Here is a 24,903-nt window from a genome sequence, read left to right as displayed (position 1 = left end):
ACTTGGTATTGCATTTGCCAAGAAAATCATTTCACCATCTGTCTCTTATTGTTTTCTTAAGAAAGCATAACTATTGTTGTACTACTCACAACTCATGTTTCTAAAACTCTAGAAGCAATTTGCCACCAGAGTGTAAAAATCACATATCTTTAAAATGTTATAGGCCTATATGTAATATCTTGGTTTTGTGTTATTTAAAGAATCTCTTCCACTGAAGTATGAGAGAGAGCGAATCTTGTCAGATTGTTATGTTAATGATCTGTTTTCTTCTTTATCTCCACAGCTCTATACCATGGAGAATCCTCTCTGTCTCGCCATCTCTCCGGGGTACCCTTTAGCAGCACATCATGTTTTGCAGGTATCTAAAAGCAACTCCAAATCATTATGTGCTGCCGCTGGGAGCCCTTGGAATCACTGCAATTCCAAAAGAACACTTCTGCCAGTTCTGCCATTCCGTTTCCAATTCTGACTATCAATGTTCCATTCTGAAGGAGAACTCTCCTTATCTGCACTGGCAGTTTTCAGTGTTAGTTTAACCTGTAATGTTGTCAGCTTATCACTTTTACTGTTGGCTCAATGTCATGTTTTTTGCCCATTTTACAGTGCCAACAGAAAGTATTCATACCCATTGACTTATTCCACATTTTGTTACAGCCTGAATTCATAATGAATTCAATTGATTCTCACCCATCGACACATAGTACCCCATAATGACAGTGAAAGCATGTTTTTAGAAATTTTACCACTTTTAGGGACAATGTCATACAGAAATAGCTAATTTATGTAACTATTCACACCCCTGAGTCAATACATTTTAAAATCACCTTTTGCAGCAATTACAGCTGTCAGTCTTTCTGGGTACGTCTAAGAGCTTTGTACACCTGGATTGTACAAGATTTGCACATTATTCTTAAAAACAAAAAAATGGCTCTCTCAAGTTGGTTGTTGATTGTCATCTTGGTAAGCAACTCCAGTGTATGTTTGGCCTTGTGTTTTAGGTTATTGTCCTGCTGAAAGGTGAATATGTCTCCCAGTGTCTGTTGGAAACTAGGTTTTCCTATTTTCAAGGTTTTGCCTGTGCTAAGCTCTGTTTCTTTTTATCAACAAAAGAAAACTCCTTAGTCTTTGCCAATGACAAGCATGGTGCTTGCAACGCCAGGGCTGGGGGTTCGATTCCCACGGGGACCAGTACAAAAATGTATGCACTCACTACTGTTAGTCGTCCTGGACAGAGTGTCTGCTAAATGATGTAAATGTAACATGATGCAGCCACCACCATGCATGAAAATATGAGGAGTGGTACTTGTTGTTGTTGGATTTATCCCAATCATAATTCTTTGCCACACTTTTTGCAGTTTTACTTTAGTGCCTTATTGCAAACAGGATGCATGTTTTGGAATATTTTTTTCTTCTGTACAGGCTTCCTTCTTTTCAATATCTCATTTAAATTAGTACTGTGGAGTAACTACAATGTTGTTGATCGTCCTCACCTATCACAGCCATTAAGCTCTGTAACCCCACGAAATCTTGAGCGGTTTCCTTCCTCTCCGGCAACTGAGTTTGGAAGGACGCCTGTTTCTTTGTAGTGACTGGTCGTATCACTGCACCACCCAAAGTTCACAATGTTCAAAGGGATATTGCCTGCTTTACTTTTTATTTTTTTTACTCATCTACCAGTGGGTGTGCTTCCTCCCTGGTCTTTGTGGTTGAATCTGTGTTTGAAATTCACCGCTCGACTGGGGGACCTTACATTTATCTGTATGTATGGGTTACAGAGATGAGGTAGTCATTAAAAAAATCACGTTAACACAATTATCCATGCAACTCGTGACTTGTTAAGCACATTTTTACTCCTGAACTTATTTGGGCTTGCCATAAAAGGGGTTTGAACACTTATTGACTCAAGACATTTCAGCTTTTCACTTTGAATGAATAAAAAATAAATAATTATCATTCCACTTTGACATTGCATGGACTCACTGTGTGCAATAGGTGTTTTTTTTTATGACTACCTCATCTCTGTACCCCACACTAAATTATCTGTAAGGTCTCTGTCGAGCAGTGCGTTTGTGTGTAAGCTACTGACGCACAATCTCAATTTGATCCATTTTTAATTCTGGCTGTAACACAACAAAATGTGGAGAAAGTCAAGTGGTGTGAATACTTTCTGAAGCTTTTGGTTTGTTTAATAGTTGCTAGCTTCTTTTGAATATATCACTGAAGGGGGAATTCTTTGTGGTGGGGAGTGAAACGTGTAAAAATATGGCGCCATAAAACACATAAAATGACGGTAAAGACGTAACTTTCAGTTGTCGCAAGCACTTCAACAGTGTGGACGCCAGTCCAGACGGGTGTCTCTTCCTAATGTTGGAGCGAGGCCTTTGGCGTCAGCCAGAAGAGCCTGATGGTCCTACTGACCAGCCAGGCTGTTAGTCTGTAGCCAAGCATACTGTAGGAGGGACCAAGGGGTTTTGGTCTGCCTGGTGGTCCTTCCAATGCGGTGTCTGTGTGACTGAGGCCTGTCAGTCTGCATGGAGGGCTGTCTCCAGACTAAGGCCGAGTGGTCGACCTGGCTGGCCTCCCCTCTAAGTGTGTGTCAGTTGGCCTGGCTGTTGAGCTCTCCTTTAGTCAGCCTGATGGTCTCTCCTCTCCCCAGTGTGTCTGGCGTTAGCAGCACATCATTACTGGTAGCTGCCCCTTCTCTGGGCTGCCAGTATGGCTTGTGCTGCTCCAGTCAGCCACACACTTGTCTACAATACATCTTTATCTACTCCTCAACCTGGAGCTAAAATGGCATCAATTCCTGTTGTGTTCATATTCTGCCATTTTTATTTTACTCAGTTATGTTTTATCAGAAGAAGCCCTGTGTTAGTGCTATTACAGTGGCATATTTTTACTATGTCCATGGCTGTCCCTCATTATGTGTACTATTGAGGGTTGGTGATAATTTGAATATATTACTTCGTTTTATAAAGTTGGGGATATTGTGTAAGCATAAATGGCTGGAAATTGGCCTGATTTCACAGCCCTAGTATTTAATCACTCTAGCAGTTCGAGCTTTGAGCCAGTAACCAAAAGGTTGCTGGTTCAAATACCTAAACCAACAAGGTGAAAAATCTCTGTGCCCTAGTGCAAAGGCACTTAATCCTAATTTGCTCCAGGGGTGTGAGCCATACTAATATGGCTGACACTAAAACATCACTGCACCTATTTGGTGGTTTTTATTTTTACACTTACTGTGCCCACCAGTGTTTAATTGTATAAAATCTAATTTCAATAAAGACTACACATTGAGTGACATGACTCCTGAAAGTTAAATTCTAGTTGGTAATTTGTCAATTTATTCAACATAATTCAGCAAATCGCACAGTTCATTTGATTGTCTTTAGAGTAAGCCTCTATATAAAACTACAAATGTTTGTCAGTAACTTACTGAGAAATATTTCCCCCCAAAATTACATGGGTCATGTTTTGAACAATAAAATAATCCCACTGTTTCAAACAGAAAACGTCACTAAACTAATTCCTGTCCTTTGACACAATTGTGTTCATCTATATTATCCAGTATGCTTTTCAAATACCAGTTTAATTTACTGGTGAGCTCAACACTGGGTTCACAAGTACATGATTCCGGAAACAAGTTTGCAGTTGCATCATTGTCAAATGGGAATTTGCAGGGCCACCTATCCCACATATAGTTGACATAAACCAAGATGACAAAATCTACACACTGTAGTCCTTGGCCATGCAGCTCTGCACATTAGCTTTTTGTGTAGTACAAATCAATCATGTATGAATAAATAAAAATACCATTATTTACATCCAACACATTCCTCATGCAAGAGAAATTTGCACCCCTCATAGGCCTTGGCTAAAAAAAGCAGGGAATAAGGTGCCATTTCAGATGCACCCAGAGATCCGCCAAATCAAATCTGAAGGATCTCGGCTGTTGTCCATAGATGTCGGGGGCTGCGTCTCAAATTGCACTCTAATCCCTATTTAGTGGATTACATTTGACCAGGGTCCATAAGGCTCCAGTCAAAAGTAGTGCACTATGTAGGAAATAGGGTGCTAATGAAAACATCTTGGTCAACGAGAGAGGGGCGGCAGGTCACGAGTTCATAATGAAGCTGGAGTCGAGGTTCAGGTTGTCTGAGAGGAGCAAAGAAAAACATTTTAGTTGGGAAAAAATTGTGGATCTTTCTGGCAAGATTATAGAACTGACTTTCCACAAACTCAGTTATAGCATATTTTCTACAAGATCTAAGGTATATCTTCTTGATCAATTTATGGCATGTTTATTTAGACTTTTCCTATGCAGTTTTTAATTTAGCAGACAAAACTTCATTTAGAATACCTTCCTCACAGGGACAAATATTTTTTCCCCACCTAGTGGGCTTTGGAATTCGAACCAGCAACCTTTCAGTTATTGGCCCAACACTCTTAACTGCTAAGCTACATATGCTGCCCCTCATATAGTAATAGCTTCAAATCCAATTTTATTGGTCACATACACATTTAGCAGATGTTATTGTGGGTGTAGCAAAATGCTTATGCTCCTAACTCCAACAGTGCAGTAGTATCTAAAAACTAATCACAATACACACATCTAAAAGTAAAATAATGTAATTAAGAAATATAAATATTAGATTGGGCAATGTCAGTGGCATTGACTAAAATACAGTACAATATAATACAGTATATACATGAGATGAGTAAAGCAGTATTTAAACATTAAATTGACATGTGTCCCATTAAAGTGGCTAGTGGATTCCAAGTCTATGTATAGGGCAGCAGCCTTTAAGGTGCAGGGCTGTGTAACCGTGTGGAAGCCGGCTAGTGATGGCTATTTAACAGTTGAAGGTTGAAAATCTGCTTCTGTCTTGGTCCCAGCTTTGATGCACCTGTACTGACCTCGCCTTCTGGATGATAGCGGGGTGAACATGCAGTAGCTCGGGTGGTTGATGTCCTTCATGATCTTTTTGGCCTTCCTGTGACATCGGGTACTGTAGGTGTCCTGGAGGGCAGGTAGTTTGCACCCGGTGATGCGTTGGGCAGACCGCACCAACCTCTAGAGAGCGGTGCAGTTGCCATACCAGGTCGTAATACAGCTTGACAGGATGCTCTCAATTGTGCATCTTAAAGTTTGATGGTTTTAGAGGCCAAGCCAAATTTTCTTCAGCCTCCTGAGGTTGAAGAGGCGCTGTTGCGCCTTCACTACATTGTCCGTCTGGGTGGACCATTTCAGATAGTGAGTGATGTGTACGCCGAGGAACTTGAAGCTTTCCAGAGGTGTTTCCTACCATCACCACCTGGGGGCAGCCCGTCAGGGCCCGAGCTTAATGATAAGCTTGGAGTGTACTATGGTGTTGAATGCTGAGTTATAGTCAATGAACAGCATTCTTACATAGGAATTCCTCTTGTTCAGATGGGATAGGGCAGTGCGATTGCATCGTCTGTGGATCTATTGGGGTGGTAAGCAAATTGAAGTTGTTCTAGGGTGTCAGGTAAGGTAGAGGTGATATGATCCTGAACTAGCCTCAAAGCACTTCATGATGACAAGTGAGTGCTATGGTGCGATAACTAAATTACTAAGTTAGCTTTGCTTTTTTTGGGTACAGGAACAGTGGTGGACATCTTGAAGCAAGTGGGGACAGAATGGGATAGGGAGGGATTGAAATTGTCCGTAAACACTAGGGATGCACAATAAAAATAAACAATGATCATATCGGAAATCGGCCGATGTGCAAAGCTGATGTGCATACCTATATAACGTAGGTACATGTAATGACGCCACGTGAAATTTGCCGCTATACGTGCAACACAGCATTCCTAAACTAGCTCACAATGTCTGCTGTGTGGATCGAGCAGTCATTTGAAAGAGTAAGACATTTTCAGCGAGGCAACTCCAATGTGAAATCCATCTACCTACCTCATCCCCATACATTATTTATTTATCTTGCTCCTTTGCACCCCAGTATCTCTACTTGCACATTCATCTTCTGCACATCTACCATTCGTGTTTAATTGCTATATTGTAATTACTTCTCCACCATGGCCTATTTATTGCCTTAACTCCCTTATCTTACCTCATTTGCACTCACTGTATATAGACTTTTTGTTTTCTTTTCTACTGTATTATTGACTTTTGTTTCTTCCATGTGTAACTCTGTGTTGTGGTATGTGTCAAATTGCTATGCTTTATCTTGGCCAGGTCACCGATGCAAATGAGAACTTGTTCTCAACTAGCCTACCTGGTTAAATAAAGGTGAAATAAATGAATAAAGCCAAGATAATGGAATTCATTGCCCTTGACAATCAACAGTTCTCTGTCGTGGGTGATGTTGGCTTTCGCCGACTGGTCGAGCACCGGTACACACTACCAAGCACGCTATTTTTTCAGATGTTGCCCTACTGGAGTTATGCGGTAATAGCGTCACGACATACATACTATGGAAGGTCGTTTGGGTTTTTGTGTGTCAAAAGACTAGCACTGTCAAAGCTGTACAAAAGTCTCCAAACAATCAAATACCGGCCACGAATGATGAGTTTACAATACCGCGTTGGTAACAAAGCATAATTTGCTCAACCGCAACTTCTGGGGTAGCTAGCACCAATACAACCAGCCTGAAAACAATGTTTCATTATTCTTAGCAATGATTTAGGAATCCTTGTAAGTATTAGCTAGGTTGCCACTTGTTGTTTACCTATTTAAATTGAACTTCTGTTCATGAAAATAAATAGCTAGTCAGCAACTTAACCCTGTTGCCCAAAACTAACGTTATAAAGCAGCCAGCTAGCTTCATTTGGCTAGTGAGGCTCGACCGCACCGGGTTGTGACGCTAGCCACATTAGTGGAATGAGGTTTGTCTTCAAAATAAAAGTAATTGACAGTAATGCAAATGAATGCAAATAAATAAAAGTATGGCATAATTATACTAAGGCTAACCGCAAAGTCCACTATTGCAGCTAATCCTTATTGTTGCTAGCTTCACATAGATATCCAGCCACCATTAATCAAATAAGAACTCTTATAAATTAGGGTTATTTTAGACGACACCTAGCTACTGAAACCGATGTCATATCTTTTTTGACACGCAAAGACCCAAACGGCATTCCATAGAAATGCTGGTTGAGAATGAAACGACTAAACAAAAGCAGAGCAAGTAAGTGAAAGAAATAGGTTTCGAGTATGTTTTACTGGTAATGGGGATATACGTAAATGCCAACAAAATAACTTTTTGGTCAGTGTGGTGTGCGTGTAACCTTTATTTAACTAGGCAAGTCAGTTAAGAAATTCTTATTTACAATGACGACGCTGGCAATTGTGCGCCGCACTATGGGACTCCCAATCACGGCCGGATGTGATACAGCCTGGATTCGAACCAGGGACTGTAGTGACACCTCTTGCACTGAGATGCAGTGCCTTAGACCGCTGCGTCCATGTATGTGTGTTAAATAGTTATTCTATAACTTTCTTCAAAGTAATGACTTGGGACGTCAGGTTTGAAATGAAAGCTTCTTTTAGTAATACTACTTGTTCGTGTTACATTAAACAACTTTAGATTCTACAAAACAAAAGAAAGTTGCTAGCGAAAGTCAGGAGAATCACTTGTACATAACTGGCGCGATCTCTCTCTACTTCCTGTCACAAGGCATTCTGGAACTTGCAGTCAAAGCGTAAACCAATACCACAAAAATATGTATGTAGTTGTCTCAATCACCAACACACATTCTAATACAATTACATATGTAAACTGTAAAGAAAAAGTTTAGATACAGCTCAATGAATTAACTTAAACATTAACTCTGTAACCCATTAACGTTAGAACATCCCCCCCCCCCCCCCCGATGACCAACTGTGTTCATCTAAATCTCTAGGCAGTATATCAACTGAATAGGGCTCAACAAAGTCCCTGAAGTAGTACGAACTGAACATGACCTAACTAGGCCATCTCGGCCTGGAAACAGTTCCTCAATCTTTCCTTGTGTTCAGGTTTGTCTGGGTGTGTCATCTTCTCCAATGAGTACGTCGTCACCCACTTTCAGTGGGGTGGGCTGTGGTGTGTCACAGCGGTGTGCTGACTTTAGATCCAGCAAGTAGTCTCTTCGCCAACTGTTCCAGAAGCTGGTCACAAGTCTCTGCCTGTACTTCCATCTGCGTGTCATTTCCTCCTTTGTTTAGCGTTGGGTGTGGAGTGTCAGCTGGAAATGGCTTGGGCGTCAAAGAGGTTAGTATTTTACCCATCAGGAAGTGTGCTGAGGTCAGGGGTTGTGGTTCATCCACTTCATTGTGCATGAAGGTCAGAGGCATAGAATTTAGGATAGCTTCAACCTCTGTCAGGACTGTGCATATCTCTTCAAAGTTGAGTGAAGCTCTCCCAAGAACCTTTCTCAGGGATGTTCTCTGACCTGACGAGTCTTTCCCAGAATCCGCCCCACCAGGCTGCTCGCTCGGCGATGAATCTCCAGGTGATGCCCATTTCTGAGAAGAACGCCAAGAGTTGGGGCTCTTCGATTGCCTTTCCACAGCTCTTTCAAGCCCTGATCAGCTCTCTTGAATGTTTTTGCATAGTCTGAGTAGATTACCTTGCATAATCCTCTCCTTGTGATTCATATTTTTAGAGCTAACAGGAATGTCTCTGACTGATCTGAGACCAGTTCCAAATACACTGCTCTGGTTACAGCACAAGTGAACAGTGCAATGTAGGACTTCTTCACATAACCATTTTCTTTCACAGAGCGGTCCTGCAAAATCCACACCTGTGACTTCGAATGGTGGGGATTCAGTTATTGTCTTTTGGTAAAGGCGCAGTGACCTGCTGTCTGGCTCAGGCATTGAAACTCTTGCCACTGTGCTCTTGACTAGCTGCCTAGCACGCAAGATCCAGTATCGCTCTGATTTGTACTTGAGTGTCTCTTGCTCCAGAATGCATCACCTTCTCATGGTGGTACTGTATCAGCATTTCTGAGTATCTGTACTTGTTGGGCAGAACCCATGGGTGCTGCTCTCTGAATGTGAAGTTGGACTGTTGCAGTCTTCCTCCTACACTGAGTAGTTCGTGTTCGTCCAAGAACGGTTTCAGTTCTCTGATTTTACAGTCATTATTTAGGCTTTTTCCTGCCTTCAGTAGTTTGATCTCCTGTCCGAAACTCTGTTGTTGTGTTACCATGATCCAGTACTTTCTGCATCGAACAGTTCATCAGCAGTCAGTTCACCTTGCATCTTTGTTTGTACGAGCATTGGCTATGAATCTCTTTATCCAGGAGGTGACTCTGAACACTCTTTTCAGTTTGCTGTACCTTTCAAGCTCCAACACAAGTTCAGTGATGTCTGTGCTGTTTGCTGCGAGTTGTACAGTAACCTGGCGACTGGACTTGAGTTCTGTATTTACCTCTTCTGGAACCTTGTTATCATCAAGTCTCCTCGGACTGATTGGGTGATGTCAGAATTCTGGGTCCATTAAACCATAGCTGGCTCTGTGTCAAGTTTCAAACAGTTTGTCATCTTGTAGGGAGGTCGGCTGGATTAGTTTTCCCTTCAATATGTGACAATGACTCTGGATTGGTCAAGGACTGGATCTCTGTCACTCTGTTCGACAAACGGTTTCCATTTCTGAGCTGAGCTGCAAATCCAATGCAGCACAATCATCGAGTCTGTCCACATTTTGATCTGTTTTTCTTCCATTTTCAGTGTGGTCATCAGGTTGTTTGCTAGTCTCACTCCAAATCACAGCTCCCATGAGCTCCAGGCGTGGCAGTGTCATTTTCTTGAGTGGGGCTACCCTGGACTTGGATGCGACTAGACTTGTCGTTGTTTCCCGGTCTTGTGATTCACCTTGCAAGTAAGCTACTGCACCGTAAGCCCTTTCACTTGCATCACAGAACACGTGTAGTTTCAAGGTGTGGCTGTTCTGTGGCCGCATGTCTGTTCTGTACCAACTTGGTATGGCGAGCTGGTGTAACTGGGGTAGTTCTGGACACCACTGTTGCCATTCTCGTGTCAGATCAGGTGGTAATTCTTCGTCCCCTCTCCCACATTTCCTGGAACATGCATTTGATCCTGATGGTGAAGGGGGTCAGAAAACCAAGAGGGTCGAAGATACGTGCAGACAACTGCAGAACACGTTTTCTCTTTTCTTTAGAATGCTCAGTAGCGGCCTGAGGTCAAACAAAGTAATCGGTTTCCGGTCTCCATACTAAACCTAAAACCTTCAGCACTACTTGTTTCTAGCGTCAACGGGTGGTCAGTTGTTGTACTCTTCTCCCATTTTGTTTTCAGTTCAGGAGAGTTGGTCATCCACTTGCAGAGGTCCATGCCTGCAATCGACAGCATTCGCTTTGCAGTTGATGTCACAAGGTAAACCTCTTCAACATTGCGTGAACTTGCAATGAAGTCATCTACATAGTGATTCTCTCAATATCTCTGCAACTTATGGTTGTTCTGTTTCATATTGTTTCAGGTGCTTCCTGATTGTAGCTGCCAGCAAGAATGGATTTGGGGAAGCTCCAAATACCACTTTTCATCCTCAGCACGCGCAGCTCCTCTTCATTTTCTCCCCTTGGTGGGCCTGTGAGCCATAGGAATCTCACGGCGTCTCTCTGCTAGGGATATCCGCAGGAAAGCCTTCTTGATGTCTGCCATGAATGCGATCTCATGTAGTCTGAACTTTATCAGAATGCTGAGCAGATCCGGATTCAGGTTAGGTCCTGTGAGTACAGTCATTGAGGGATGGACAGCCATCTTCATGGGACGAGGAATCAAACACCACTGTTTTGTCATCACCTAATCTTCTCGGAGTACTGCATAGTGAGGTAAGTAGTATTTTACGTTGTCTGCGCTTGATGTGTTGTCTTTGGGAACGTCCTCTGCCATATCCTGTTGTAAGTAGTTCTCTACTACTTCATTGTATCTGCTGTACAACGTCACATCCTTCTTCAGTCTTTTCTTCAGACCGTTTCTTGGCGATTCTATAGTTGTCTTGGAGTACTGGCATTTCTCGTTTCCATGGCAACTCCGCGTGATATCGTCCATCTTTGAAGGCGGTCGTTTCCTCAAACCTCTGTAGAGCCTCGTTTCCCTCTGGGTTCTGTGTTTTCTCGCTTATAATATCCAGACCCAGAATGCATGCAGTTGTTTGGAGACTAGTTTGTCTTCAAGTGGGATGAACATCATGTTGCCTCAGCAACACTTGACATGGACACTGGTCCCTGCACCAACCAACCAAATGTGCTCTCTAAAGCAACCAGCGTCTAAGTCAGTCGCTCCACTCTGCCTGATACTATCTGCCAGTAGTAGTCTGCTCCTATCAGGACAGAGAGTTCAGGATCAGTCATCTCCTGGAAAGTCTGCAAGCTGCAGTCCCTTTCTATTGAGCTCATGTTGAATCTGTTCACCAGGAACCTTCATCACAGCTGTGCACACTTGTGGGGTTTCAATTGCCTCTCTCTTCTGCGGTTTCTTCCAGACATACTCCAAGATTACTTTCACTGTGTTGCGTTGGGACGTTGCTAGAGCAGAGGAGCCAAACGTGTGATGAGTGAGTGAGTGCCTCGTCTGATTACTGGTAGCTTCAAGCCCTTCACAAGGTTTTCATGTATGAAGCTTCTGACTGCCTCCATCTAGTAAGCAACGAGCTATCTTCCTGCCCGATGGGCCTTCTACTCATGCCCTTGCCATTTGTAGCAACAGTGTTCTGTCCATCTGGTTTCATATTCACTGAATGGGGAATAACTGAGGAAACAACAGCATCTGCAGAAACAGTAGGGGGTTGCACCTCACTCTTACCGGTACACACAGCAATGTGATGTCTGCTTCCACATGACACATCTTTGACTTTACAGAACTTTGCTATGCGTTTCTGTCCTAAACATACAAAGAATCTTCCCATTTTCTTTAGTTTCTCTTTTACGTGTAGCAATATTGTGGTCAGGGCAGTTTTCTGATTTGTGTTCTGCACTGTCACAGAATAGACAGTTTTGTTCCTTCTGGCTGGCTGTGTGCATTGCCGCAGCAGATGGCATGTTGGGTCTTTTTGTTTATTTCATCGGAGGAGCATGACTTGTTCCATGGTTTGCCCTCTTTCTGTTGGTTGCATGATCTTGTCATTTGTAGTGCTCTCTCCCTGCTCTGAACCTCCTTCTGACGATCTCAGCCACTTCCGACGATCTCAGCCACTTTCCATTCATCATCTACTCCCCTCTGACGACTATATTCAAGAGCTATGTCCTCTGGAATCATCTGCAGTAAGATTGGGCATAGTAGGCTTCCATAGGTTTCTGACACTACACCCAGTGATTCCAAGCTTCTAATCTGAATTTCACATTCATCTTATAGCTGCCTCAATGCATTTTAGGTCAGGATTTCTTCACAGGAGTGAGATTCAGCAACTTTGACATGTGAGCACTAATCACAAGAGCTTTCCTTCCAAATCTGCTCGAGCAGAGCGATTGCATCATCATAGTTACTGTCTGTTAGCATCAGTCCTGCTATTGCCTTTGCAGCTGGTCCAGTGAGATAGGTAAACTTCTCTTTATTACACAGTGAATCATTGTTGTGAATAGCGGGCTCCAACTCCTGCCACATACTGACATCTCCATAGTATTTCTCAATAATCAACTTTGGTAGCCTTACTGATTGTCTCTGATCTGTTTGAGTTAGCGTCACCCACCCGTGCTGGTAGTGGATTGAGGTCCTGTTTTTTCTTGATCACTCGTTATGCACGGCTCTTCAGCATGATAACGCGCTCTTTGTAATCCTCCGTGCATGCAATCTTCGCTTCCAATCCGTCCAATGGCGTTAACTGTTCAATTCCACGATCAAGATCAAACAAGCTGTCCTCCTTAGCCGATAGAAATTTCAACAATGTACTCAAGTGATCGGTATCCAAATTTGACTGGGTTATTTCCACATCAATCTGATTCAAAATTCGTGTTGTGGCACCTCAAAATGGTACCCCGCTTTCGTCTCATTCTTTCTGCTTCATGCCTCCTCAGCCGCTTCATCCCTACAATCTTTGTCGCAGCTCATACTTTTCCCGGGTTTCGGCACCAAAATATAGAATAACTATCTTCAAAGTAATGACTCGGGACGTCGGGTTTGAAATGAAAGCTTCTTTTAGTAATACTACTTGTTTGCGTTAAATTTAACAACATTAGATTCTACGAAACAATAACAGAAAGTTGCTAGCGAAAGTCAGGATAATCACTTGTACATAACTTGCGCGTTCTCTCTACTTCCTGTCGCAAGGCATTCTGGAACTTGCAGTAAAAGCGTAATCCAATACAACAAAAATATGTATGTAGTTCTCTCAATCGCACAAATTCTAATACAATTACATATGTAAGCTGTAAAGAAAATATCTTTAGATACAGCTCAATTAATTAACTTAAACATTAACTCTGTAACCCATTATAGTTACAATAGTTAACTGTACTAGAATGCTTAAAAGGCCACAAATTGTAAATATTGGTATTGTTTTTTTTTTTTGGCAAGGAAAATATTGGATATCGGTATCGGCCAAAAATGTCATTGGTGTATCACTAGTACAAACACTCCAGCCAGCTGGTCTGTGTGTGCTCTGAGGACGCGGCTAGGGATGCCGTCTGGGGCGGCAGCCTTGCGAGGGTTAACACGCTTAAAATGTCTTACTCACGTCGGCCACAGGGAAGGAGAGCCCACAGTCCTTGGTAACGGGCCGTGTAGGTGGCACTGTTTTATCCTCAAAGCGGGCGAAGGTGTTTAGCTTGACCGGAAACAAGACGATGTCCGCGACATGGCTGGTTTTTCCTTTGTAGTCCGTGATTGTCTGTAGACCCTGCCACATACAGTTGAAGTCTGAAGTTTACATACACCTTGGCCAAATACATTTATACTCAGTTTTTCACAATTTCTGACATTTAATCCTAGTAAAAACTCTGTTTTAGGTCAGTTAGGATCACCACTTTATTTTAAGAAAGTGAAATGTCAGAATAATAGAATTCAGAATTCATTTCAGCTTTTATTTCTTTCATCACCTTCCCAGTGGGTCATACGTTTATATACCCTCAATTCGTTTTTGGTAGCATTGCCCTTAAATTGTTTAACTTGGGTCAAACATTCCAGGTACCCTTCCACAAGCTTCCCACAATAATTTGGGTGAATGTTGGCCCATTCCTCCTGACAGAGCTGGTGTAACTGAGTCAGGTTTGTAGGCCTCCTTGCTAGCACATGCTTTTCCAGTTCTGCCCACAAATGTTCTATAGGACTGAGGTCAGAGCTTTGTGATGCCATTCCAATACCTTGACTTTGTTGTCATTACGCCATTTTTCCACAAAGTATGCTTGGAAGTATGCTTGGGGTCATTGTCCATTTGGACGACCCATTTGCAACCAAGCTTGAACTTCCTGACTCTTGAGATGTTGCTTCAATATATCCACATAATTTAACTTCCTCATGATGCCATCTATTTTGTGAAGTGCACCAGTCCCCTCTGCAGCAAAGCACCCCCACAACATGATGCTGCCACCCCCGTGCTTCACAGTTGGGATGGTGTTCTTCAGTTTGCAAGCATCCCCCCTTTTCCTCCAAACATAACAATGGTCTATATGGCCAAACCATTCTGTTTTTGTTTCATCAGACCAGATGACATTTCTCCAAAAAGTACGATCTTTGTCCCCATGTGCAGTTGCAAACCATAGTCTGGCTTTTTTAATGGTTGATTTGGAGCAATGGCTTCTTCCTTGCTGAGCGGCCTTTCAGGTTATGTCGATATAGGACTCGTTTTACTGTGGATATAGATACTTTTGTACCTGTTGTCTCCCGCATCTTCACAAGGTCTTTTGCTGTTGTTCTGGGATTGATTCGCACTTTTCACACCAAAGTACGTTCATCTCTAGGAGACAGAACGCGTCTCCTTCCTGAGCGGTATGACATCTGCGTGGTCCCATGGTGTTTATACGTGCGTACTATTGTTTGTACAGATGAACGTGGTACCTTCAGGCATTTGGAAATTGCTCCCGAGGATGAACCAGACTTGTGGAGGTCTACAATATTTTTTCTGAGATCTTGGCTGATTTATTTTGATTTTCTCATGATGTCAAGCAGAGGCACTGAGTTTGAAGGTAGGGCTTGAAATACATCCACATCTCCAATTGACTCAAACGATGTCAATTAGTCTATCAGAAGCTTCTAAAGCCATGACATTTTCTGGAATTTTCCAACGTGTTTAAAGGCAGTCAACTTAGTGTATGTTAACTTCTGCCCAACTGGAATTGTGATACAGTGAATTAAGTGAAATAATCTGTCTAAACAATAGTTGGAAAAATTACTTGTCATGCACAAAGTAGATGTCCTAACCGACTTGCCAAAACTATAGTTTGTTAACAAGAATTTTGTTGAGTGGTTGATAAATGAGCTGTAATGAGTCCAATCTAAGTGTATGTAAACTTCCGACTTCAACTGTACGTCTCATTTCTGAGCCGTTGAATTGAGACTCCACTTTGTCTCTGTACTGACGTTTTGCCTGTTTGCCTTACATTTTCCCAGTCACTTGCCATGGTTAAATGCTGTGGTTCGCACTTTCAGTTCTGTGCGAATGCTGCCATCCATCCAGTTTCTGGTTTGAGTAGGTTTTAAGTCACAGTGGGTACAATATCTCCTATACACTTCCTAATGAACTCCGTCATGGTTATCCGTGTATCCGTCAATGTTATTCTCAGAGGCTACCCGGAACATATCCTAGTCCACGTGATCAAAACAATCTTGAAGCATGGATTCCGATTGTTGAATAGACCTTAACACGGGTACTTCTTGCTTGAGTTTCTACCTATAGGAAGGGAGGAGCAAAATGGAGTCGTGATCAGATTTGCCGAAGAATGTGTGGGGGAGGGCCTTGTAGGCATTTCGAAAAGTTGAGTGACAGTGGTCCAAAGTTTTACCAGCGCAAATACTGCAGTCAATGGTCAATGTGTTAGCAAATTTGAGGAAAACGCTACCCAAGTTTGACCAGCGTTTTCCTAAAATTTGCTTTGTTAAAATCACCAGCTACAATAAATATAGTTTCCAGTTTGCATAAAGTCCAGTGTAGTTATTTTAGGACCATTGTGGCATCAGCTTGAGGGGGAATATACAGGGCTGTGATTATGACAGAAGAGAATTCTCTTGGGAGGTAATACGGTCGGCATTTGATTGTAGTATTCTAGGTCGGGTGAACAAAAGGACTTTAGTTTCTGTATGTTAATCACAATCACACCATGAGTGTTTGATCATGAAACATACACCCCCACCTTTCTTCTTCCCGGAGAGTTCTTGATTCCTGTCTTGAAGACCAATAATTATTGGTTTCCCCTCATTCGGGCAATAGCAAAGGCTGTGCATTATCACTAGATAGTAGTCAAAATAAGCCCGTTCTCTCTCACCCTGATCGAAGTTGAGTTTCTTGGAGTTGGATCCCTCTCCCAGTCCCTCTATGTCTACCAGGTCAGAGTTGACGTCAGAGTCATTCAGAGCACTCAGAGTCACATCTGCTGGAACACACAGGCAGGAAGAGCTAAGTATTTTTCTTTATCCTATTGTTTGAAATATAGACAGACTACATATTCACAGTTAAAACTATTCAATTTGATCTGCAAGGACTTGTCTAATTGCATTGCACATATTTTGTTGAGAAATAATCCTTTCAATATTGAGGTAAAAAAAAAAAGCTGAAGGTGGGACTGATTAGAAATCATTACCAAGATGGCAACTACAAAATGTATTGATTGATTCCTTCCTTCATCCATCCCCACTCACCTGCAGACTTCTGTTTCTTCATGGTGGGAATGGCCAGAGTCACATTTCCCTGGACACCTGCCTTCATGACAACCTGTGAGGTCGGCACAGCAATGACAGTTGGGGTTGCCGTGGTGGCCATGGTAACAGCAGTCTTCTTGGCGGTCTTTTTTGGGGAGTCGGTGGAAATGGGCATCCCAGTCTCGTCATAGAGCTTCCTCTTCACTGTACTTTTAATCTGGACCCTTTGGAAAGAGACAAGGTAGGATGAGGTTAGCGGTGGTAATTAAACCAGTAACCTGTCAATTTTTTTTTTTTTAAGTAAACCATCATGAATTGATAGATCTTTAGCACTAGCAGGTGGATAGTACAATGCATGTGTGAGTAAATAGATCTGAATGCGATATTTTAGATCTAGTGATGGTTTAGCTCATCAGGGCTTGTGTCACTGATAGACTATCTTTCTATTGCTTTAGAGCTACCTCTGAAAACATCTCATTGGACACGTCACCCAGACGCGAATGGAGCGAAGTAGAGAGATACAAGGGGTAAGAGACCAAGACCGGGTGAAGGACTACAATGATAGAGGGCCATTAGGAATGAAAAGAGACCGGGGGGGGTGCCTTACACGGTGCGTTCCTTGATAACAGTGCTGAGGGAGTTCAGGTCATCACCAAACCTCACCACGGCCGATCTCAGCTGCCCAATCTCAGTGTCCGTCCACTTAGCTCTGCAACGACACACAGGGCGTTTCAGATCCACTAGACTACATTGCAGTTGCACAGATCTACAAATGACCTAGCGTCCTAAATAATGACACATTATGAATTTGTAGATTAGTCTGGTCAGTTGGTGATCAGCGATTGATGTCCTTGAACGCGGCCAGAGACGAAAAGAGAGTGGACATGGCGTGGGCGGGTGACGAGTGCTTTCTGGTAATAATGACGCAACAGCGTTTCCTCAGAATGACTTCTTGGCAGGGATATTCAAGATGGAGCACATATCATTGTAATGTGTACAGTGTGCTACAAGTGACACAAGCCCAGAAATTAAAGTCATGATCAGTAGACTTCCAAGTTTAGTCTGATTTTAGAACTCTACATAATCGATTCAGATATTTATCTCTATCTGTAACTTGGTGTGTGTATTCTCACCCTGCGGGACTGGAGTCAGCTACGGGGTGCAGTTGCATGGTCAGCTCCCCTAACTTGGTGAAAGCAGCTCCTGCTGCTGAGAAGATCTCCCCAACCTTGAAAATTAAAGCAGAAAACACATAAATCAATACCTTTGAATTATCCTATTTTCTTTTGAGACAGTAGCTAAGGTCTTTCCACATTGTTACGTTAGCCTTATTCCTCATTGTACACACAATACCCCATAATGACAAAGCAAAGACAGGATTAGACATTTTATTTTTTAATAATAACATTTACATACGTATTCAGACCCTTCACACAGTACTTTAGTAAAGCACCTTTGGCAGCGATTACAGCCGAGTCTTCTTGGGTTTGACGCTACAAGCTGTAGTCGAGTTTATCCCATTCTTCTTTGCAGATCCTCTCAAGCACTGTCAGGTTGGATGGTGAGTGTTGCTGCACAGCTATTTTCAGGACTCTCCAGAGATGTTTGGGTTCAAGTCCGGGCTCTGGCTGGTTCACTGAAGGACATTCAGAGACTTGTCCAGAAGCCACTTCTGCGTCTTCGCTGTGTGCTTAGGGTTGTTGTCCTGTTGAAAGGTGAACCGTCACCCCAGTCAGAGGTCCTGAGCAGGTTTTCATCAAGGATCTCTCTGTACTTTGCTCTGTTAATCTTTCCCTCGATCCCGACTAGTCTCCCAGTCCCTGCCGCTGAGAAACATCCCCACAGCATGATGCTGCCACCACCGTGATTCACCGTAGGGATGGTGCCAGGTCTCCTTCAGACGTGACGCTTGGGATTCAGGCCAAATAGTTCAATCATCAGACCAGAGAATCCGGTTTCTCATGGTCTGAGAGTCCTTTAGGTGCCTTTTGGCAAACTCCAAGCGGGCTGTTGTGCCTTTTACTGAAGAGTGGCTTCCGTCTGGCCACTCTTAACAAAGGCCTGGTAGATCCAAACTATTTCCATTTAAGAATGGAGGCCACTGTGTTCATGGGGACCTTCAATGCTGCAGAAATGTTAGAGTACCATTCCCCAGATCTGTGCCAACACAATCCTGTCTTTGAGCTCTACAGACAATTCCTTCGAACTCATGGCTTGGTTTCTTCTCTGACATGCACGGTCAACTGTGGGATCTTATATAGACGGGTGTGTGCCTTTCCAAATCATGTCCAATCAATTGAATTTACCACAGGTGGACATCAATCAAGTTGTAGAAACATCCCAAGGATGATCAATGGAAACAGGATGCACCTGAGGTCAATTTCGAGTCTCATAGCTAAGGGTCTGATTACCTATGTAAATAAAATGGGTTTAAACATTAATTTGCTTTTAAACATTTTTTATATATTTTTTTACTTAACGCTGTATCATTATGGGTTGTGTGTAGATTGATTTTATTTAATCAATTTTAGAATAAGGCTGTAAAGAAACCCAAATGCACTGTATGATCAACTGTATTACAAGGCAATGCCTTGTTGAAAACTTTTACGGACTACAAAGGGAAACCCAGACGCGAGCAGCCCAGTGTACCAGACGAGCTAAATGTCTTATCCTTGCGTCGAGGCCAGCAACACTGAAGCATGCAGAGTGCACCTGTGTGATAACGCTCTCGGTAGCCGATGTGTGCAAAACCGTTAAAAACAGGTCAAGATTCACAAATCCGTGGGGCCAGACGGATTACCAGGATGTGCACTCAATCCATGCGCATACCAACTGAGGTCGACTGATTAATCGGAATGGCCGATTAATTAGGGCCGATTTCAAGTTTTCATAACAATAGGCAAGTCAGTTAAGAACACATTCTTATTTTCAATGACGGCCTAGGAACGGTGGGTTAACCTTGTCAGCTCGGGGGATCCAATCTTGCAACCTTACAGTTAACTAGTCCAACACAATAACGACCTGCCTCTCTCATTGCACTCCACAAGGAGGCCTGTTACGCAAATGCAGTAAGCCAAGGTAAGTTGCTAGCTAGCATTAAACTCATCTTATAAAAAACAATCAATCATAATCACTAGTTAACTACACATGGTTGATGATATTACTAGATATTATCTAGCGTGTCCTGTGTTGCATATAATCTGACTGAGCATACAAGCATACAGTGAGGCAAAAAAGTATTTAGTCAGCCACCAATTGTGCAAGTTCTCCCACTTAAAAAGATGAGGCCTGTAATTTTCATCATAGGTACACTTCAACTATGACAGACAAAATGAGAAAAAAAAAGTCAGAAAATCACATTGTAGGATTTTTAATGCATTTATTTGCAAATTATGTTGGAAAATAAGTAATAACTACCATCAGTAACACACTATGCACTTTTACGTTCTTCTCCAACACTTTGTTTTTGAATTATTTAAACCAAATTGAACATGTTTCATTATCTACTTGAGGCTAAATTGATTTTATTGATGTATTATATTAAGTTAAAATAAGTGTTAATTCAGTATTGTTGTAATTGTCATTATTACAAATAAATGTTTAAAATTTTAATTAAAAAAAATATAAACATATTTTTTTTAATTGGCCGATTAATCGGTATCGGCTGTTTTGGTCCTCCAATAATCGGTATTGGTGTTGAAAAATCATAATTGGTCAACCCCTAGTCCAAACACACCAAGACAGTCTTGAAGAGGGAACAACAAAACGTTTTCCCCCTCAGGCGACTGAATAGATTTGGCATGAGTCCCCAGCTGTAGAACCTTTTGACTGTACCATTGAGAGCATCCTGACCGGTTGCATCACCGCCTGGTATGGCAACTGCTTGGCATCTGACCGCAAGGCCCTAGAGGGTAGTGCATATGGCCCAGTACATCATATGACCCAGTACATCCAGGACCTATATAATAGGCGGTGTCAGAGGAAAGCCCATAAAATTGTCAGACTCCAGTCACAGACTTTTCTCTGCCACCGCACGTCAAGCGATACCAGAGCACCAAGTCCAGAACAAAAAAGCTCCTTAACAGCTTCTACCCCCCAAGCCATAAAACTACTGAACAATTAATCAAATTGTTTTGTACAATGCTGCTACTCACTGTTTATCTATGCATAGTCACTTCACCCCTACCTACCTACCTACCTACCTACATGTACAAATTACCTCAACTAACCCCCACACACTGACTCAGTACCGGTACCCCCTGTATATAGCAGCCTCGTTATTGTTTTGTTGTTACTTTAGTTTGTTTTCTTAGCTCTTCTTGAACTGCACAGTTGGTTAAGGGCGTGTAAGCATTTCACGGTAAGGTCTACGCATGTGACAAAGATTGATTTGTTGGAATAATATCAAAACAGGATTAGTCCATTTTATCCAGCATTGGTGTTTTGTACGGTTGCAATGCCGTAATCTTTATTTTAAGAGATCATTAATGAGGGGTTTTCCTTCATGCAGACAGCGCCTTCGTGTGGTAGCTTCCATACAAAGTAAGTACACATGGAAGTGAGAAAAGTTCATGCATGACATTGACAACATTCAGCCACGTCCTGGGTGCTTGACTTATAACACGAATAATGTTTTTTTTCTTCCTTCAAAAAGTTCAGTTGCCTGGTATAGGAAAGACAGTAAAATGCAAATGTATCTTTGGAATAACCCATGTGAGCTTAAATAGCGGTTACATGGCTGCCATTCGAATTCGCTTGTTAGCTGACGACGTTAGGTAGCTAACATGAGCTAGATTTGTGCAGGACCTAGCTAACAGCAAAATATACGGCTAAAATCAAAACGTGAGAATAACCTACCTTCGTTGAGGCTGAAGTCATTTTTATTTTTGTAGTTGCTGAACAGATGCAGATTTTCCTGTGAATAATGCCGTTTAGAGAAGCTAGGCTTCAGCTACGCTTCAGGTTAGTTAGCCTGCTTGCACTGCAGGCTCAGCGGTTAATACAAATACCAACTTCGTCCACGTCTTACAATATTTATATTTTTGTCTGCAGTCCTCAATTGTTTTCAGTGAGCCTGTGAATTGTGTTAAAACGGATCTTATGTTTTTGTTGTTGCAATAATCAGAAATGTGTAGCTAAAAATAAATGACGTACACAAATGACAATGTGGACAAACGCAAGATTTAACGTGCGCTAATAAATCCCAAATGCTGATTGGTCCAAAATTCACACCACGTGTTTGTGATTCTTCTTTGGTATCACGACGCACATTTTGTTTGTGCATACCACCACCTACTGTGCGGGATTGTGTGGTCGAACATGTTACATATATTTGTTATTCTTCAAAGTAGCCACTCTTTGCCTTGATGACAGCTTTGCACACTCTTGGTATTCTCCCAACCAGCTACACGAGGAATGCTTTTCCAACAGTCTTGAAGGTGTTCCCACAAATCACATTTGAATTGTCACATGCTCACTTACAAGCCCTTAACCAACAAGGCTTTGAGAAGTTAAGTAAAAATAAGTGGGTAGTAAAAAATGGAAATTCAAATTACAAATAATTAAACAGCAGAAGTAAAATAACAATAGTGAGGCTATATACAGGGGGTACCGGTACAGAGTCAATGTGTGCGGGGGCATCGGTTAGTCAAGGTAATTGAGGTAATATGTACATGTAGGTAGAGTTAAAGTGACTATGCACTGATAATGAACAGATAGTAGCAGCAGTGTAAAAAAGGGGTCTGGGTAGCCCTTTGATTTGCTGTTCAGGAGTCTTATGGCTTGGGGGTAGAATCTGTTAAGAAGCCTTTTGGACCTAGACTTGGCGCTCCGGTACCTAGGCCGTGCTGTAGCAAGGAGAACAGTCTATGGCTGGGGTCTTTGACAATTTTTAGGGCCATCCTCCGACACCGCCTGGTATAGAGGTCCTAGGTGGCAGGAAGCTTGGCCCCAGTGATGTACTGGGCAGTACGCACAACCCCCTGTAGTGCCTTGCGGTCGGAGGCCGGGCAGTTGCCATACCAGGCAGTGATGGAACCAGTCAGGATGCTCTCGATGGTGCAGCTGTAGAATCTTTTGAGGATTTGAGGACCCATGCCAAATCTTTTTAGTCTCCTGAGGGGGAATAGATTTTGTCGTGCTCTCTTCATGACTGTCTTAGTGTGTTTGGACCATGATAGTTTGTTGGAGATGTGGACACCAAGGAACTTGAAGGTCTTAGCCCCGTCGATGAGAATGGGGGCGTGCTCGATCCTCTTTTTCCTGTAGTCCACAATCATCTCCTTTGTCTTGATCACGTTGAGGGAGAGGTTGTTGTCCTGGCATCACACGGCCAGGTCTCTGACCTCCTCCCTATAGGCTGTCTCATCGTTGTCGGTGATCAGGCCTACCACTGTTGTGTCATCAGCAAACTTGATGATGGTGTTGGAGTTGTGTTTGGCCATGCAGTCATGAGTGAACAGGGAGTACAGGATGGGACTGAGCACCCACCCCTGAGGGACCCCTGTGTTGAGGATCAGCATGGCGGATGTGTTGTTATCTTCCTCAGAAAGTTCAGAATCCAGTTGCAGAGAGAGTTGTTTTGTCCCATGTTCCTTCAATTAGTGATTAGCTTTGAGGGCACTTTGGTGTTGAACGCTGAGCTGTAGTCAATGAATAACATTTTCACATAGATGTTTCTTTTGTCAAGGTGGGAAAGGGCAGTGTGGAGTGCAATAGAGATTGCGTCATCTGTGGATCTGTTGGTGCGGTATGCAAATTGGAGTGGGTTTAGTGTTTCTGGGATAATGGTGTTGATGTGAGCCATGACCAGCCTTTCATACCTACAGATGTGAGTGCTACGGGTCGGTAGTCATTTAGGCAGGTTATCTTAGTGTTCTTGGGCACAGGGACTATGGTGGTCTGCATGAAACATATTTGGTATTACAGACTCACAGGGAGAGGGTGAAAATGTCAGTGAAGACACCTGCCAGCTGGTCAGCACATGCCCGGAGCACATGTCCTGGTAATCCGCCTGGCCCCGCAGCCTTGTGTATGTTGACCTGTGTAAAGGTCTTACTCACGTCGGCTACGGAGAGCGTGATCACACAGTCGTCCGGAACAGCTGACGCTCTCATGCATGCCTCAGTGTTGCTTGCCTTGAAGCGAGCATAGAAGTGATTTAGCTCTGTTACAGGTGTTTGTTATCAAAGGAAATCTCATTGTGAGGTTTAATTTCCCTTTAGGCTTTTGTTCTGCTCATCACATCCATGTTTGTTTTAGAATAGTCATGTCATCACAGTAAGTCATTTGCAACCTAGCAATAATCAGATTCTCTCCTTAGGCAATGTTAGGTATTTTCTTCACTACACATTCTGCTGTGCTGATAGAGGATGTGCCTTTCAATGAGGAAGACATGCACAACGAGTGAGTGCACACACACACACACTGACTCACAGTGAAAGAATAACTTCAGAAATGTCACACACACGAGATGGAGACATGCACATGGGTGTAATGTAACATAGGGAGGGGAGGATATTTTTAATTTAACTCGGCAAGTCAATTAAGAACAAATTCTTATTTACAATGACGGCCTACTGGGGAACAGTGGGTTATCTTCCTTGTTCAGGGCAGAAGGACATTTTAACTTGTCAGCTCGGGGATTCGATCCAGCAACCTTCCGGTTACTGGCCCAAAGCTCTAGGCTACCTGCTGCCCCAATAGGAGTCAGTCTATGTCTATACAGTAGGGGATGTAGAAAAGAGGGCTCGTCTTTCCTTGATTTCTCACCTCCTGCTCATAACTCATTGGAGAAGGTCAGAGAGGAGGACCAAAAATGTTGAAAAGGACAAGAGGCGAGGAATCAGCGGATGGCGTTTATTGTCATGAATCTTGACCCATAGCAGAACTGAGCATTTTCCGCAATCTTGGCCAGCAGCAGTCAAAATTGGCTCTATAGTAAAAATGTATTAAAACAAAAGTTTGTGCATAAAACTATTCTAACCCTAACTTTTAATTTAAGGTCAGGGTTAGCAGTGTGGTTATGTTTAAAATCTGATTTTATACATTTTTGGCTGTGCCAGCTAGTGACCACTCTGCAGAGCTGCCTCCAGGGAAAGATTCATTACAACAAATGCCAACCTGTGAGGAAT

General features: G+C 42.7%; 1 protein-coding gene across 10 annotated transcripts; it reads right to left on the bottom strand.

Moving 5' to 3' along the window:
- Positions 1–2,841: 2,841 nt before the first annotated feature.
- zgc:92664 (uncharacterized protein LOC436695 homolog) lies at positions 2,842–21,968 on the bottom strand. 10 transcript variants are annotated; one of them, XR_002470092.2, is made up of 7 exons: positions 21,629–21,968; positions 17,905–17,999; positions 17,379–17,480; positions 16,772–16,995; positions 16,399–16,506; positions 13,656–13,817; positions 2,842–4,152 (listed from the first exon to the last, which is right to left on the bottom strand). XR_002470092.2 is itself a non-coding variant. In XM_021577678.2 (6 exons), exons 1-6 carry the CDS (start codon positions 21,647–21,649, stop codon positions 4,112–4,114), a joined length of 591 nt encoding a protein of 196 aa, XP_021433353.2. In that variant the 5' UTR covers positions 21,650–21,968; the 3' UTR covers positions 2,842–4,111. The 10 variants fall into 10 exon arrangements, 6 of the variants coding, with proteins under 6 accessions (XP_021433353.2, XP_021433354.2, XP_036813679.1 ...); XR_002470093.2 differs by having other exon boundaries at positions 16,399–16,503; XR_002470094.2 differs by lacking the exon at positions 17,379–17,480.
- Positions 21,969–24,903: the final 2,935 nt, after the last annotated feature.

Source organism: Oncorhynchus mykiss, chromosome 21 (assembly GCF_013265735.2).
Source record: "Oncorhynchus mykiss isolate Arlee chromosome 21, USDA_OmykA_1.1, whole genome shotgun sequence".
Lineage (NCBI taxonomy): Eukaryota > Metazoa > Chordata > Actinopteri > Salmoniformes > Salmonidae > Oncorhynchus > Oncorhynchus mykiss.
The sequence above is the reverse complement of the archived record's forward strand: the minus strand, read 5'-3'. Positions and strand labels throughout refer to the sequence as shown.